Source organism: Trachymyrmex cornetzi, unplaced genomic scaffold (assembly GCF_001594075.2).
Source record: "Trachymyrmex cornetzi isolate Tcor2-1 unplaced genomic scaffold, Tcor1.1 scaffold983, whole genome shotgun sequence".
NCBI lineage: Eukaryota > Metazoa > Arthropoda > Insecta > Hymenoptera > Formicidae > Trachymyrmex > Trachymyrmex cornetzi.
In genome coordinates this window covers 79,615-98,120 of record NW_017300337.1, presented here as the reverse complement: position 1 = coordinate 98,120, position 18,506 = coordinate 79,615, and the positions used below count along the sequence as shown (strand labels likewise).

General features: G+C 37.7%; 2 protein-coding genes across 4 annotated transcripts in view; both read left to right on the top strand.

The window, feature by feature from the left end:
• Zip102B (Zinc/iron regulated transporter-related protein 102B) overlaps window positions 1–11,739 on the top strand; it is an 18,841-nt gene extending 7,102 nt beyond the window's left edge. Inside the window, exons 5-6 of one of the 2 annotated variants that reach the window (XM_018521317.1) lie at window positions 10,819–11,101; window positions 11,725–11,739. In XM_018521317.1, coding sequence (XP_018376819.1) covers window positions 10,819–11,067 — 249 coding nt within the window. In that variant the 3' untranslated portion in view covers window positions 11,068–11,101; window positions 11,725–11,739. Of the gene's footprint in view, window positions 1–10,818; window positions 11,102–11,724 lie in introns of those variants that run through there. The other variant, XM_018521318.1, reaches the window with a different exon arrangement.
• A 2,537-nt stretch (window positions 11,740–14,276) lies between these two features.
• The window catches only part of LOC108770024 (solute carrier family 35 member E1 homolog), a 9,190-nt gene continuing 4,960 nt past the window's right edge, over window positions 14,277–18,506 (top strand). Inside the window, exons 1-2 of one of the 2 annotated variants that reach the window (XM_018521316.1) lie at window positions 14,277–14,370; window positions 14,478–14,731. In XM_018521316.1, the coding sequence (XP_018376818.1) occupies window positions 14,500–14,731 (232 nt within the window). In that variant the 5' untranslated portion in view covers window positions 14,277–14,370; window positions 14,478–14,499. Of the gene's footprint in view, window positions 14,371–14,403; window positions 14,732–18,506 lie in introns of those variants that run through there. The other variant, XM_018521315.1, reaches the window with a different exon arrangement.

Here is an 18,506-nt window from a genome sequence, read left to right as displayed (position 1 = left end):
TTTTACAATTCATTGACTTTTTTCAAGCATTATGCACATTTGTGTTACCCAGAAAACCACGTCATTTCAGAAGAAGTACACCAGATCGTTTTTCAGGCATTTGACCTTCATTTTTTACCTTTCCAAGGTAGCAAAAACAATTTTTTCATAAGACAAGTTTGATGTAAAATTTTCCGCTCTTTCGAAATCCGCAGTCAAAAATAGGGTGTCCCGTTTAAAAAAACCATCGTGACCTTGAAATAACTTTCAAAATTGACCTCAAGGTCAAAACCAATGGTACAATTAAATGACCCCCTCTGCCCTGGTCAACTTTTATCTAAACCATTTTTTTGTAGATACCGTAATTTGGAAGATATTCGGGTCCATAGATTAAAATGACTAACCCTGTATATTGATTTCAATTTAGAGTTATGTTTGAGTCTGTCGTTGACTCGCATAGCTGGGGTCTAATCACCTTAAGTTTTCTTTTTCATTTTCAAGATAAAATCTATACTTTAAGAAGACTTTTATAAATTTTGAATTCATCCTTATTTCCACCATCTTTTTTAAAGTAAGGAAGTGTTACATCTCCATAAAATTGCATAGTTTGGCACACTGTGGGGTGGAATAAATTTTTTCGCATGTGTCATGATAATCGTAAAGTATGGACTTTTTCTGATACTACAATATCTTATACATTGCTACAAAATTACAATTTTTTTTCTCCACAGTTATCATCTCCATTGACAATAAAATTTGAACAATAACAATAAAATTACAGTTTTTAAATAAAAATCGTCTGTTATTCGGTTTTAAACATATATGTTAGGTGTACAACTTTGCTTCCGCCGTTTTTTCCCGAAATTCGAGGCTTTATTGTAAAAAACTGGTTATACATTTATGATTCAAAGTATTATCCATCGCTGGCCACTACTTTCTCCCATCTTTCGAGCAGCATGCAAATCCCGCGTCGAAAAACTGGTCATCTTTTGAGGCAATCTACGAATCGATCCAATTTTTTACTTCATAAGACTGGAAGTGCTGGTCAGCCAGGTCGTGTGCCATTGATCGAAACAAATGATAATCAGAGGGAGCAACGTTTGGAGAATACGGCGGGTGGGGTAGGATTTTCCCATTTCAACGTTTCCAAGTATGTCTTGACCACTTTCGCAACATGGGGTCGAGAATTGTCATGTTGTAAAATCACTTTATCGTGTCTCTCGTTTTGCGGCCATTTGTCTTTCAATGCTCGGCATCAATTGCGTACGATATCGATCGCCTGTGATTGTTTCAGTCGGTTTTAACAGCTCATAATACACTACGCCGAGCTGGTCCCACCAAATACAGAGTATGACCTTGGAGCCGTAAATATTCCGTTTGGCCGTCGACGTGGAAGCATGGTCGGGAACTCCCCATGATTTTCTGCATTTGGGGTTATCGTAATGAACCCATTTTTCGTCCCCAGTCACAATGCAATGCAAAAATCCCTTTCGTCTTTGCCTTTCAAGCAGCTGTTCACAAGCAAACAAACGCCGTTCAACATCTCTCGGCTTCAACTCGTACGGCACCCAATTTCCTTGCTTCTGAATCATTCCCATGGCTTTGAGGCGTTTTGAAATGGCTTGTTGAGCCACTACCAATGATCGTGCCAATTCTTCTTGATTTTGACACGAGTCTTGAGCAAGTAATGCCTCCAACTCTGCATCTTCAAAAACCTTCTCTCTTCCACCGCTATGCCGGTCTTGGACGTCAAAATCACCGTTCTTGATGCGTTGAAACCACTCACGACACGTTCTTTCACTAATAGCGGTTTCACCATAAGTATTTGAGAGCATTCGATGAGCCTCAGCCGCAGATTTCTTCATATTCAAGCAGATAATTAAAACCTCTCGCAAATGACGAGAATTTGGCTTGTAAACTGACATTTTCAATCGAGAATAATTTTATGATGCAGACACAAATCGATTAATATTTCTATGGGGTTATGTTGACAAATGTCCAAGTTTATTGTATGACGTCTATGATCTATTTATTTCGACCACAACTTACCGCTAAAGCCATCTATAGGAAAACGGCGGAAGCAAAGTTGTACACCTAATAGAAGCGTTTCGCGGATTATCAGGTCCATTATTAAAATTGCCAACCAAAAACTAGACATGTAATTTCGGGTTGAATCTTATTTTGTGGAAAGTTGTAAATCTATCAAGTGTATGCGTGGAAACAGTATGTTCCGCCGTCCTCCTACGGAAGGATTTCACTACCAAAAAATTAAACATAGATTCAAAATGAACCTCGCTTCGTGGAAAGTTGTAAACTTACAAGCTTTATATTGTAAAACTTGAATTTATTTGAATAGAATATTTATGCGTATACAAGCTAAGAAGGGGACTTGGTTTAGAATTCTTCTTAACTCATTCAGTCTTCCATACCTTTCACACTTTCTTATTTGCTCATCATTCTTACTTCCTAATCTCATAGCCAACTAACAGTTATCGTTTAAACTCTCTACATATATTGATATACATATATACCTATACATATCACAGTCCATATATTCGTCTACTTTACAATTCACAATCATTTTACATAGCCATATTGTTTTTAAATTTGACTTACCTAAATTAAACTAAACTGGACAAGTAACTAAACTAAACTAAAATCGGTCTAGATTACATTAAACCTTACATTAACTTAACCTAGTCTTTTTTTTGTGACGCAGGGGAAATGCGTTACGCATTCCCATCCCCCTCGTGGGAGAGGGATGGGGTATGTGGGACTCTCTCTCCGAGGGTACTGCCTCGGAGAGCCTACCCACTAAAACTCCTGCGGGCGTATCTAACCCGGACGATTGGGACCCATCCGGGAATTTCGCATCAGTAGTACTTCCGGATGGGCCCCCGCTCTGTTACGATTTGTAACCTACCATTATTTACGTGAGGGTGTGAAGACGCCGGCGACACACCCTCCCTTTCCCGCTTACCCATCGCGAGGGGGCCGCGGGCCCCCGCCCTTGGTCCCATGGGTTTTTCTTATAAAGGGCCAGACTTGTCTGGTACGGCCTCTACCGCCTCCCTATCCGTCGTTTTGAGTTCAGACTAGTCGCCCCGCTAGTCGGTGCGACTGTCAGTCTCCTATTGGCATATTGCTCTGGGGCAACGGGGAGGGGCGTCTAAGTTAATGATAGAGAAGATATCCCTCCCCGTGTTTTCGAGGCCCTGTCGCCAGAGTCTCTCACCGTTCCGCTAGCCGGTCCGGTGTCCCCACCTATCCCTCTGTGCATCTCGCACGCACCCTGCATAGTCTCCCTTCTCGGTTTAGCTCATAGAGCTCTTCTATCGTAACTTAGTGTAGCTTAATGGTTCTAAGTTCCCTATCAATTGTATTGTTAGTTATCTAACTAGAACTACTGCTAGCATTACTGTTAGCTGCCCTGCATATCTGAGGGTACGATGACTCCCTCTCTCGCTCTATCCGCTGCTTCCTTTTTCCTCATGACTGTTTCGCAGAAGTATAGGAAGGCCTTTCTGCTGTCGTTTCTTCTCAAGTCTCTGATTACCGCGCTAGGTGTGAGGTCTGGTCCAATGGCCTCTATCAGAGCTGCGCGTTCTTGGTCCCAGGCCGGACAATACCTGAGGGTATGTCTTGACGAATCATTTGTTGCCTCGCAGTGCCAACATCTTGTGATCGTCTCCCTTCCGATACGACACAAGTACCTGCCGAAGCAGCCGTGATCAGTAATAACCTGTGTCGCTCGGAAGGAGAGACCCACCTTTGCATCTAGCCACTCTTGAAGCCGCTCTCCAATCGCGCCGATGATTGCATCATCTCCCTGCTCCGTGCCTCTCATCGATGATTTCCACTCCCTTATCATCTTTCTTTTAGATGTTTCCTTGATTGTGTCTACGGTGCCCAACCTAGTCTAGCCTTTTTTTTTGTTTTGTGACGCAGGGGAAATGCGTTACGCATTCCCATATCCCTCGGGGGATGGGGATGGGATATGTGGGACTCTCTCCGGGGCTGCTACCTCGGAGAGCCTACCCAGTAAAACCCCTGCGGGCGTACCCTAACCCGGACGAAAGGGACCCATCCGGGAATTTCGCAACAGTAGTACTTCCGGATGGGCCCCCGCAACCTAGTCTTTTTTTTTGTGACACAGGGGGAGGGTGTGCTAAATTAAAGTTGGAGAAGCCCCCTCCCCGCGGGATCGATATCCGTATTTACGCACATCTGACCGTCCTGCTAGACAGTACGGTCATCCCTCCTATCTATAAGGTACTTGTCCCCGCGTGACAAATCCCCTTATTCGCAAATTTATCTCACCGATGTTTCCCTAAACTAATCTAGCTATCTATACTGAATCCACGACGGGGACCTCCTAATTTCTGTCTATAATTGGCTATATTGCCCCTTTCCACCCGCAACCTAGTCTTTTTTTTTGTGACGCAGGGGAAATGCGTTACGCATTCCCGTCTCCCCCGGGGGAGGGAGACAGAGTATGTGGGACTCTCTCCCCGAAACTGCTGTTCCGGGGAGCCTACCCACTAAAACCCCTGCGGGCGTACCCTAACCCGGACATTTGGGGTCCATCCGGGAATTTCACATCTGTAGTACTTCCGGATGGACCCCTGTACTATACATTAAAACGTATCCTAACTCTATATACATGAGGGTGTGTAGACGCCGGCAACACACCCTCCTTTTCCTTTGGCCCCTCTCGTGGGAGCTGAGGACCTCCGTCCCCCTCTCCCAAGGCCCTCCCCTCGAAGGGTCAAGTTGTCCTTGACTCGGCCTTCGAGTTTTCTTCCTACTTATACTACTATGTTTGAGACCGGGGACACCGAATAGCGGTCTGTCTCCTCCTGATGGCCTTTAAGGCTTGAGGGCCGCGGGGAGGGTGTGCTAAATTAGAGATGGAGAAGCCCCCTCCCCGCGGGATCGAAGTCCATAGGTATGGACCTCTGACCGTCCTGTTAGTCAGTACGGACATCCCTCCTAACTATGAGATATTTGTCCCCGTGTGGCCTTATTCGCAATTTCTCTCACCGATATTTCCCTGATCCGATCTGTTCTATTCTAACTAACTAACTAAACCCTACTCCACCACGGGGATCTCCTAATTCCTATCTATGGTTGGTTGTATTATCTCCTTTCTATTTTTAACCTATTATGATCGCGGGTTATTGATCCAGGGAGCTAGCTCTTTCTCTGAGCCTTTCCGCTTCTTTTTGTTTCATAACTTTTTCGCAGAACTCTAATACTGCTTTTCTGCTCGTATCTCCTCTCAGAGCCCTAATTATTGCCTCGAGGGAGAGATCTACTCCTATAATTCTTTGTAAATCTGCTCGTTCTATATTCCACGCCGGACAATACCCCAGAGTGTGTTTCGCCGAGTCGTTTTGCGAGTCGCAATGCCAGCAACATTGCGTGGCCTCTCTCCCGATCCGACACAGGTACCTCCCGAAGCATCCGTGCCCCGTGAGGACCTGCGTCGTCCGGAAGGAGAGGCCCACCCCCGTGTTTAGCCATTCCTTCAGTTGACCGTTTACTGCACCTATGATGGTATCTTCTTCTTGGGTTGTTTCCTTCAACCACTCTTCCCAATTTCGGATCATCTTCCTCTTCGAGGTTTCTTTGATCGTTTCTACCTCATTTTTATTTACCAGGGTGCCTCTTTCTTTCAAAATAGAGATCCTCTCGTAAATCTCATAACAGATTGCTTTCAGTTCCCATGGGGGAACTCCTGCTAGAACCGAATTGACAGCGTGCGATGTTGTCCTATATGCTCGAATAATCCTTCCTGTGATTCTGCGTTGAGCCCCTCTCAGGATTTGTATTGCCCTTCTATTTTTATATATTGGATGTGCCCATATTGGGGCTCCATATAGTGCTATGGATTTGATGACGTTTGTATACAGCTTTCTAGCCCTGTCGTTTGGACCCCCTAAATTTGGTAGTAGTCTACCCAGGCTGAGGGCTGATCCCTCCAGTCTTGGTGTAGTTCTACGAAATGGTCCGTAAATGACCATTTGCTGTCTAGGGTTAACCCCAGATACCTCATTTTTTGGCCGACCGATATTTCCGTGCCTGCAATGTTAATCGATGCACTCGCGGGTCTTCCTTTCGTGTGAAATCCTACGATTTCCGTCTTGGATGGAGCTATCTCTAGACCCATCCCCTCGATCTTTTGTATAACTGTTCCTGCTGTGAAGTTTGCCTCCATCGTTGCGTCGTCCCAGTCCTCACCAGATACTAGTATTAACGTATCGTCCGCGTAGCATATTATGTAGCCTCCTTCTTTATTATCTTTTTTCATGACATCGTCGAAACCTATGTTCCATAACAGGGGCCCTAGGATGGAACCCTGTGGTACTCCTCGTTGCACGCCTCTTTCACCCATCGTCCCATCGTTTCTGGGGAACCCGCAACCTAGTCTAGACTAACCTAACCTAACCCTAACCTTATTCTCTTTATACCCCAATCATTGTCGCCCTACAAAAAATATTCCTTCTTTTCTAACTTACGTTCTTACAATACCATACTATCTTACCTATTAATTAATCTCTACTTATATCCTTTCCTAACTTCTTTTTACTACCTTCTCTCTGTCCTTCCATAGTTTTTTCAATTCCTTCTTTGAGTTCGTTTAAGTCCTCTCCCCATATTTTCCTTACTATTTCATCTTTATCCATCCCTAACTTTACGAAGCTTCGTTCTACCTCCTTGCATTCATTAACGTAATGTTCCACGTTATCTTCACCCTGCGTTACAGAAAAGACACCTCCCCTCCTCTTCTTCTAACCAGTATTTATTTTTTCCCTCCAGATTCCCACATCTTAATTTAATTAACGCTCTTACTTCATCCCCTCTTCTCTTTTCCATATTCTCACTCCTCAAATAATTTGGTAATCTATTCTTGATTTCTATCTCTTTATATCTCTTGTTATACCTTGCCCTATCTATCCTTTTTCCCATTGTCTCTGTAAATCCCTTTTCCTACTTATTAAATCTTTTTCGAATTTCTTGCCCATGACCCATCACTTCCCTAGACTCTATTCCCCACCCATTTCTGTTATAATCTCTCTCTCTCTCTCTCTCCCCCCTCTCTCTCTCCACCATATTTATCCAACTCAATCTTTGCTTTTCCTCCCAATCTTCTGACCAGATTCCCAGTATTTCCAGATTTAATCTTTTCCTCATACCTTCTTGCCCTTAAACTCTACCCTATCTTAAGTTTATCCATTACCAACTCACTCATAATTACATACCTTGGAGTGCAAAAATCTAAGTTCAAAATTCACCTCACATAATCTAACATTATTTTTTTTAATTCATCCTTTTTCTCTCAACCCCATACGCTATTACGCTCTGCACCACATATTTAAATACCATCTATCTCCTATTAAAATCGTTCCTACATATTCTTTTCCCCAAACCCCAGATCTTTCTTGCAACCATTTTTCCTTTGCTACTTAGTTCTTTAATATGATTTTTGTAATTCCCCTTCCTATCCAAAATAAAACCTAAATGAGAAATTATAAATTAACAAAAAACTAATAAGTTTTTATGGACTCCTTAAATTAAAACAATTTACAAAAAACATAAAACATACAGCACAGGCAATAGGAGTCAACGCTGTATCAATTAGAGCAATTCTTCTTAATATTAAAAATATAAACCTTGACTTTGTTTTTTTAACGTTTCCACTCATGGTTTGAGTCTTCATCAGCAATCTTTCCCCCTAGCGCAACGGTTGGAGAATTGCATAACAAAATAATATCTCCAACGTTTTTCCTCTCAAAATTGAACCGTTAACTGTTGTGAGGTCAAGGTTTATATTTTCAGTATTAAGAATTGCGCTAATTGATAACCAGCGTTGACTCCTATTGTCTGTACTGTATGTTTTATGTTTTTTCTAAATTGTTAAAACCTAAATATTTAAATTCCTCATCTAGCTCCTCATTTCCCCATTTCCATTTCTCTTTCTTTTTCCTCCCTGTCCTTTCATATATCATTATTTTTCTGTACAGTTCCAGTTTCCTTTCCTTCAAGAATTTTCTGAACGTGCACATCATAACTTGTAACGCTTCCCTATTATTAGCCACTAAAACTAAGTCATCCGCACATGCTAGCGACCATATCCCGTCCCTACCTGGTCCAACGCCTCCTATCCCCCTTTTCTCTAATTCGTTATCTATATATATCCGCAATATATAAGTTGAACAAAAGTGGATTCATCACACAGCCCTGCCTTACTCCTTTCATTGTATTGAATTGTTTCGTGTCCTTACTTCGACCTTATCCTCATCTCCGTCTCCGCATACATCTTCTCTATCTTGCTTACCAGGTATTCACTTACCCCTTTGTCTCTTAAAATTTCCCACGGCTTACCTCTCTCCACCTTATCGAAGACGGCTTTTAAATCCGCAAACAATATATATACTTTTTTCTTGCCTTCCTGATTCCTTTTCCTCTGTATTAAATACGTCAATATGAAAATATTATTCAACGTTGACCTTCCTCTTCTAAATCTAGCTTGACTATCCGGAATCATATCTTTTGTTTCCACCTCTCTTTTCAATCTGTACCTTACTACCTTTGTGTATATTTTATACGCACAATAACGAGATTCCTCTTAATTCGTTACTCTCTACGTCTTTTCTTTTGTATAATGGTACAATTATGTTTTCCTTCCAATCTTGCGGTATCATGCCTACTCTCCACACTTTTTGTAGTAGACACACCAGCTTCGACCTTAATCCCTCGCCTACATATAACCATGCTTTCATTATAACCAGGTATCCTATCAATTCCTGTCGCCTTATTCTTCTGCATATTACGCAACGCTCTATCTTCGGCCTTCAATTCTTCTTCTCCATTTCCTTCCTTTTTTTCTCTTCTCTTTTATTTTTCTTTTCTTTCTCTTTCGATATAGACCTAGCCTTGTTCTGTCGTGTTATGGGTTCATCGTTCTCTATACCTTCCAATAGTTCTTTAAAATGTTTCATCCATTCCTCGTTCTTCATATTATTCTCTTTCTATACTCTTTTACCTCTCTTCCTATTTATATACTTTCATACATCCGCCTCCCTCTTTAGCTTTTTCAGTTCCTCCTCTTCCTCTTCCCTTTTCTCTTTTTGCTTCTTCTGTAATAAAGCTCTGAATTCTCTTTTCTTCTCTAGATATTTTTCCTTCGTCTCTTTACTTTCCTTCCATTTCTTGCATGTCCTCTTCACCTCTCTTTTCTTCCTAATGCAACTGACATCCCACCAGTCCTTGTATCCGATGTTCCTTTTCTTTCTTTTTATTTTCTTCTTTACTACATTGTTGAACACAATCTGTATTATTTTCTCCCACATGACTTATATTTCTTCATTTTCCTTGGCTTTATCCATATTATTGAGCACTTCTGTATTTTTTCTGTAGCTCTCTATAGTCTCTCTATTCCATACAATAATTTCTTTTTCCTTAGTGACATACTCCTCTTCATCTCGATCCTCTTCAGCATCGTTTTCTTTTAGCCCAAATGCGCTTCTTTCCTTCAGTGTCACGCACAGTGGCATGTGATCCGAGTCCACATAATATTAACTGTGTGTAATCACTAATTAATATCAGATCGATGCGCGTGTAACTATTGGCCTGAACGCGCAGACTCTACAGCACAAAAGTTGCAACAACAATGCTGCAACATTGCAGCACTATTGCAGCGTTATTGCAGCGATATTGCAAATTCTGTGCTGTATGGGATATTACTACCTTTAATCAATTATATGACTTAAGGCTCCTGAGTAGTCAGCATATGATTCAAAATCAATCGACGGTCTGGCGAAATGTGGCGAAAATCGGTAGCAACAGACACAAGCACGAACCCATGTACATGTGCTCTCGGCACCGAAAGCGAGTACATGTACATGGGTTCGTGCTTGTATGTGTGTTACAGCGCCTCATCACGATAAATGGCTGAACTTATAGGCGTAGAAAAGTGACGGTTTGACGACGAAATTTGTGCACGATGCCATTTCGTTATTATTTACTTAATTTGTGAAAATGTGACTTGTCTCGTACTTAATGAAAGTCCTAAAAATGGGCAGAAACTATAGTTATCTTGGAATTTTATACGTAAAAATGTATATTTTACTCGTTTCAACAGCTGTTAAACTGTGTGTTTCTGCCAGAATATAGGCCCACTTTACGAGTCTTTTACTACCATTTACTGACTATCAAGGGAGGAAAGGACAGTTTTCATCGATTTTTACAAGTGTTTTAAAGCGATCCCGTCATTTCGTTTCATCCAAATTATCTTTATTTACAAATGACATCGTGCATAAATTAACGTGTCATTCCTCGCTTCGACGTCACGATTCCAACATGGCCGCCGCGACTACTCAGGAGCCTTAAAAACTATTGTGGCCTCGACATTTTCATATTAGGATTTTTTATTCTATTTTACTTTCAGAATACATGAAATGATTGGAGGTTGTGAGACACCCTGTTTACTTGCGCTCAAGGTCAAATAAATATCATTTATTGAAACCTTTCTACACTTCGAAGATACATTTTTACGAACCGCTCAAACCGGTTATTCAGCGACATCGGATCGCGTGATCAAAATTGACACTTGATATTCATCAATTTTAACCATGTAACTCTTTTTGCTGTTGAAATGGTCGGTTTGAGCGACTCATAAAAATGTACCTTAATAGTATGCGACGCGCGCGATGTATCTCAATTTAATATATATAGTTCTTATGTTCTTCAGTTATTAATTTTTTTCGTTATCTTGTTATATAAAAATTAATTTTGTAATCATAAATTTTAATTATAATTTTTGTGTTATTTTAGGAAGAAAAAGAAACGCTGAACAATGTCAATGCAACCGGTTTGGCTATGTTATTTAGTGCTGGAACATTCCTTTATGTAGCCACTGTACATGTTTTGCCAGAATTGATGACAAGAAGCAGTAATTATTCGCATGTGCCAAGCGTCGAGGGTACAACACTTTCTGCAACCGGGCTCAAAGTTAAAGAAATATTATTCTTAGTAATAGGAATATTTTTACCTGCTTTGATTACAACTGGACATCATCATTGATTAAATGAAATATTATATGAAGATATTCATATATGTAAATGAACCTTCTTATTTTAATTTAAGAAATGCAATCTTTAAGATAATTTTTATAATTATTTTAAGATTTAAAAAGTTGTTAGCTTTATATTGTATATATGTAAAGATCGACATAATGAGAAAAACATTAACAGATGTGTACATACCCAGAAAACCAGAATAGATTAATATGGATTGAAATGAATTCGGATTTTTAGAAATACGCTTTTGCAAACGTTAAAATGAATCTTCTTCAATCCGGATGCATTTTTATTCATTTATACGAATAGGCTAAAGCATATTTTTATGTTTTTCGATCTAATAATAATCTCAGCTTCTCTATGCCTCGTGCATATTTCTCAATTTAAAATTCTGAATAGGAAATGCAAGTTTTCATTTCAATTGAATTCAGTTGAATCCAATTTAATCTAATTAAATAAAAAAAAGTTTATTATTTAAAAAATTCGTATTTGGATAGATAAAATTTCAATCCACTTTAATTCCATTCTTCTTTATTGGATATTTCTTAACACGATTAAAATATATTTTTTTATTGAGAATTGAACCATAAATTTTTAATTATTAAATAGTTAAATACGGAAATTTATAATTCTTATTTAAAATACTTGCAAATTATTACAGGAAAATATGAAGAAGTCTACTATATTGGTTATTTTTTATGTAATATAATTTCTAAAAAATTCTCTTTTAAAAAAAAGGATACGTACATAAAAGGATAAGTACATAAACAATTTTGTTGTATTCGCGCGCGAGTATCTTTAAAAAAAGAAAAATAAATAAATTACTACTCACAATGTGAACTCAGTTCAAGTAACCAAATATTGATAAATCTAATTGTTAAAAATATTTTTAAAAGTATTAAATTTTTAATTGCTAATAGAATTTTATTCTATTTGCGTGAAATCACAATAGAATCACAAAAAAATAAAATGAAATTTTATTAATAATTAAAATTACAATATTTTCGAAAATGTTTTTAAAAGTTAAATTTGTCGGCCATTTGACTAATTAAATTGAATTCACATCTTTTTTAAGCGATTAATTTTTTAATCTTTTGTTATATATGCTGACATAAGAATTCACCAATCTCCAAGATGAGCAATATTTTTTTTCTTAAACTTTTTTTATTTAAACTTCAATATTCTAAATTAACTTATAATTTGAATAACAGAGATTAACACAAGTAACCATAAGGCCCTGCGCACAATAGAAGGAATAAGGAATTAGAAATAAAGATTAAATGATTTTAACCTATTAGAAATCGGATACATCGGAATACACGGTTTTTGATAGATTGAAATCGTTTATTCTATATTCCTAATTCCTTCTATTGTGCGCAGGGCCTATGACTGTACGATTTGCTATCGCATGAACCGTCCATGATGTCCATGTGACATTAGCCTCGTTGGTCGCGTTCAGCAGACTCAACTGTTGTGGAGCAGATCCGTGAGCACTCGTTGTTATTTGTGTATTCTTCTAGATCATCCAATAGCAGCGAGCGCTCACGAATCCGGAACTATTGTCACTCTAATCGCGTGGATTCATTTATGCAGCGGTTAGCACAGAAGTATTACTTTATCCTTGTTGTTCACAGAGTGTTGAACAAAGATTAAATGATACTCAATGCGCTGACCGCTGCATAAACGAATGCACGCATCTTTACGAGTTCATGCGCTCCGAGCCAATCAGAGCACAATTCGGATTACGTGGCGAGTTAGCGACTCTCTTATTATAGGGTGCATTCAGTACTGCGACCGCTCACTGACCGTTCAGCAGGGTTGGGTTTGATATATATTCTGGAAGTTTGGTAGGTATGAATGCGTATCATACTTAGAATACGTATCAAACTTGTATGATACCTTTAATATACCATAACCCTAACCTCCAATTTATTAATCTTATTGACTAAAAAACAATATTTTTAGGTCTTTAAAGTTTTGAAATATATTATAAAATATTTACAAAATATTTGTGTAAGATTTATTTTGAATATTTTGTAAATATTTTTGTGGATTTTATATTGTAAATACTTTAAATTGCGCAGAGCATAAGTATTTATTATAAATATTATGAAATATTTATCGTAAATATTGTAATAAATTTGCTTATCAGCTCTGGTTATAACAAGAGCATGTTTAAAATTTATCAATTTATTTTAGCAAAAAATTAAATCTTTAATTTTAATCTTAATCTTTAATCTTTGTTAAATCTTACAAATATTTTGTAAATATTTTATAAATATATATCGTGTGCTGTCTGAGATACGAACATATGTATTATACTAATATTTTATGTTATTATTTTTATACTTATAAATGTATACTAGCTAAATGTCCCTTCCCACTCACTTTTTCGAATAAATAACATTTTTATGCTCTTCTACAAAATCTTCTTTAAAAAGATTTTTTCAGTTTATTTGAAAAGAGAGAGAGAGAGAGAGAAGAGAGAAGAGAGATTGGAAAGATTTCATAATTTCCAAGAAAGAATTGAAAAAAATGAATTTTTTTTTAGTTTAGAGTGATCGTCCGTGCTATTTGAGTATGCATTGCTTCAATAATATGATATTTAACTTACTGCATGACAGTTTTTAATTTGTCTGTACATCGCATTCGATCCTTCAGCACGTATGTGCGATCTAAGCGGCAGCCATCTATGCACCGTTTAGATAATCACAGCTGCGGTCGATAACTCACTTCCCATGGTAAAAGGTAGGGACATGCATTAACATTCACCCTGTATATGTTCTAAGGCCGGAATCAGACTATGCATTGAAGATTGAGATTGAAGATAAAAAATTAAAATTTCACCAATGAGGACAAAGAAATTCTGTCTCCTCTTGTTCTGATTGGTCAAACCTCAATCTTTCAATCTTCAATCTCATTCTTTAATGCGTAGTCTGATTCCGGCCTAAGGTTTCCTACGACTTAAGATTCCACGACCGTCTACGACTTCTATGGAGAGGATTTAATATCTCTTCGCGAGGCAAAGCGACAATTTTTTCTGCCAGATTCTTTCGTTTCGTGTAAAAACGCATCGATTGAGTATATTTTTATCAAAATTTGAGGTAAATTGCGGGGTCTTCTTAACATTTACCAAAGTGGACGTTGCTATGTAGTTTACACCCGCATTGTCAGAGGGCAGTAGTGCGCGGCAGCATTTTGCGGTTACAGGTTTGGGCCGCCATGTCCTCTCTCAGGTTTCTCTCTGCATATATGTATATACTGCCTACATGCGAAAAGACTAATTTAGAGGATTAGGCGCATAGGCGTGAGTTTTGACCGCGCTTCCGCGCGAAACATCATGGATGATAGACGAGATAATCGCGTGGTTATAACAATATTGTTTCTATGTTTACTGTGGTATGCGGTATCCAGCAGCAGCAATGTTGTCGACAAGATGCTGCTATCAAAATTTCCATATCCGCTGACGGTGACCATGGTTCAATTAACCTCGATCACCATATATTCCGGCCTGTTCTTTAATTTGTGGGGTGTAAGGAAATATTCATCTAATATAACATGGAGCTACTATTTGCGGCTCATCATACCTCTAGCTCTGGGCAAGTTTCTCGCAACCGTCTTCAGCCACGTCAGCATTTGGAAAGTACCCGTCTCTTATGCTCATACTGGTATGTATACGAAATATATACTTTTGACAGTGGTGGCATTTCAAGCACATAAATGTTTTTCCCTTTCCTTTACATACACAAAGGCTGCATTCAGCAGAGAAAACTAATCAGTTAGCGCTTAGTGATTTTTTGAAACGATTGGTTCCTACACTTGAATTTAACGAAGAACTAAAGCCAGTATATTAAAATCACTAAGCTCTAACCGATTAATTTTCTCTGCTGAACACAGCCAAAAACAGTTTGACAATCAATCACACGGATAGACAAAGCATAAAAACTCGTGCATATCCGAGCTCGAAATTTCATGTTCTTATCACTGATTATTATTGCTAGAAATTAAAAAATGCCTATTACGGTCGAAGCTGAATCTTCGTTGCTTAAATAATTCTATTTTGAATTACTAATATATACTATATATGTACTTGCATATGTACCATATTGTAGTCTTTTTCAAAGTGCGCGCCAAATTATTTTTCCGAACTAAATAAACGCAATTAAAATTACTCTAGCAATCGCGAATTAAATTGACAAGCAATTAATAATTTGATGCCACCATCAAGCATCATATATTATAAAGATGTTAATATGTTAAAACTGTTAATAAATTTATTGCGAAAAATATTACCTCAGCCGGGACTTGAACCTGGATCTCTTGTATTGCGTACGAGCCATTAGACCACCAATTTTTAAATTTCTAGTATTGATTGTGTTTCTCACATATACGGTCTAAAATAAAGATATTCTTTTGATTATTATTGACTTTTAGAAGTTCTAACTAGTATGACATATGTATCTATCACATATGCTTATATGCATTCATTTATATGTATATGTACACATGTCACATCACATATATATGTCATACATGAATTTCTGTATAAATATTATAATTCTTTGATATTATATAGCACTATAGCTCAACGTTCCTATATAAGTGATTTTTTGGACAAAGTGCTACTATAATGACATTTCTGTTTTATAACAAATAAGTATAAGCTTGATTATTTGTGTAGCAAAACGATATATCTTAATGTAACGACCAATAAATTAGCAAACTGAGATATTTAATTAGTTAAAAAAAGTTATTTAATAAAATAGCATATATAAGTTTTGATAATACATTTCAGCTCACAAAATCTTCATCAGTTCAAATTAAAAATACAAAGTTGAAACATTTAAAACTTTACAATTCAACATAAAACAATGAAGTGACAAATGAGAGTTTATATATAAATACACCAGACAATTGTCTCCATCATACGAGATCATATGACTATAGGTTTGTTCTTTTTCGAAGCATTCTAAACTAGTTCTGAACTAGTGCAATAATATTTCAGTTATATTTCTTTTATAAAGATGAATATAAAATGTGATTGAATAATTTTCTTTATGCATACGTTTATGCGGCTACACAAGTTTGTGTGGATATAATCGGGGAGCACAGATTCTTGCATAATGCATAACATGTAATGCATAAGAAAATGTACCAATCGAAATTCTTCATTTCCTTTCTTTCCATGAAATAAAGAACACTGATTGGTTCAATTTCTTATGCCTCATGTGTTATGCGTTATGTAATAGCGTTTTCGATTGGGGTGCACTGGCTGCACTCAGTATCAAGAGCGTGTTCGATTGGCAGTGCCAATGCGCACTTGGCTAGTGTCACGTGTTCATTTGATCGCACGACACTCGCGTAGTGCGCACTCAGTGTGCACTAAGTGGCACGAGATATTTTGACGGTGCCAGTTCAGTGCACGTTTTATCACAGTTAAGGATATACATAGGGACAAGCAAATCTGCGCAGTTGAATTGAAAACGGGGTCTTGTCCCTACTCTTAATATCTTTTACTGTGGTTTTGTAACATTTTGTTGAACATTGCTTCAAAGTGAACAAAAATGAGTTTCAGCTTTAGCACTGAAAATCTTGGCGTATTCTTTTGAACTTGCACTATTCAGTGCAACCCATGGAACTCGTCCAGTGTTGGTGTGAACTGAGTGCGCACTGGTGCGCACTAACTTTTGCCCAATCGAAAACGCTATAAGAGTCTGCTCCCCGCTATACCCTTATGGCCGCAGCACAGACTCTTGCATAACGCATAATGCATAGTGCATAAGAGAATCAACCAATCGAAATTCTTTTCCATGGAATGAGGGGAAAGGAAAGCTTCTGAATAGTTGATTCGCTTATGCACTATGCGTTATGCATTATGCAAAAGTCTGTGCTACGGCCATTAGGGTATATCCATACAAACTTGCATAGCCGCATAACATATGCATAAAGAAAATTATCCAATTGCAGTTCTCTTTTAAAGTCGTACATAAAATGTGATTGGATAATATTCTTTATGCATACGTTTATGCGGCTATGCAAGTTTGTGTGGATATACCTTTACACATATAGTGGATAGACTATAGAAAGTCGTTCCGATTTAATTATTGGTTTATGTACACCGTGCAATATATACATGTCCTCTACTATTTTGCGATTTTCGCAATAATTAACAAGATGTTAATTACTAAAAATCGCCGAATATTAGTTTTCAATAATTTTTTTCGCAAGTGCTATCAACTTTACACAAAAAGGGCAAGAAACAAAAATTGTTTATTTTCTTCTCATAAAGCTCTAATAATTTTTCAATTAAGGGTACCGATTGAGGATACCATGTAAATGTGGTTATTAATTAGCTGTAGAACAGAGAGGTTTTTTGATTTCTCTGTCCTATCCTATAGCCAATCAACAGGCTTGAAAAGCTTTGTTGTACGACACATGAAATATCAGAGCCACAGACAAAATTTCTGTATCAGTAACTTTAATGGGTCTTCTACAACAAGTCGCAAGTCAGAACGTCAGAAGTCTTAACCAGTCTTAACCAAGTCGTTCAAGTTGGCTATTGGCCAACTTCACCGATTATGATTTAAGATCGCTTAGAACTTTTGACTTGCGGCTTATTGCAGAAGGCCTATAAGACGTGAACTCAAGCCGATGAGCTAATCAGGATACTGCTTTAGATCTATGTACTGTAACGGAAATAGAAATAGCAGTAAACTTATCCATAAGGTGAGTTTCAATCGATTTAAATTCGCCTTATTGCAAAGTTATGGATAAGTTTACTGTTATTTCCATTTTCGTGAGATTACGTAGACCTAAAGCAATATCCTGATTGGCTCATAGGCTTAAGTTTAGGTCTTACGGTTACTGTTGCGGAATTTTGTGTGCGGCAGCCCTTAGTACGTGTATCAAGAGCTCGGTGTAAACAAAGTCAGTATTCGAACTATTAAATGATTGTTTTCATAGACTACATTTACACGGCACGCTTAATCGGCAGTTTAATAACATCCATAGTTATGAAATTGGCCAATCATAGCTGTTCCTCAGAAGAATGTGATTGGCCAGTTTCATAACTATGGATGTTATTAAACCCGATTAAGGAGGTTGTAAGGCTGAGGCGGGCAGTGAGAGGGGAATGCTTTAATACAAAAGAAATATGGAGTGTAGCCAACATTTGAACATTAAAATTTGAAGAAATAAATAGCTAAAATTTAAAGAAATATGGATTATAATGCAATTAAAATACAAAAAATATTAGTGTTTATTTGTGTAAAAGTTTCAAAAATAAACATATATTTTTTAGAACAATAAATATTTTTAGCTCAAGAAATGAAATTTGGTAACGGTGTAAAACTGAAAGATCGAAATTGGTAACACTGTAAACTGCAATGTCTGACGGGTAGATAAGATTAATGTGACACTATAAATGTTTTGAAGCGTTCTTTG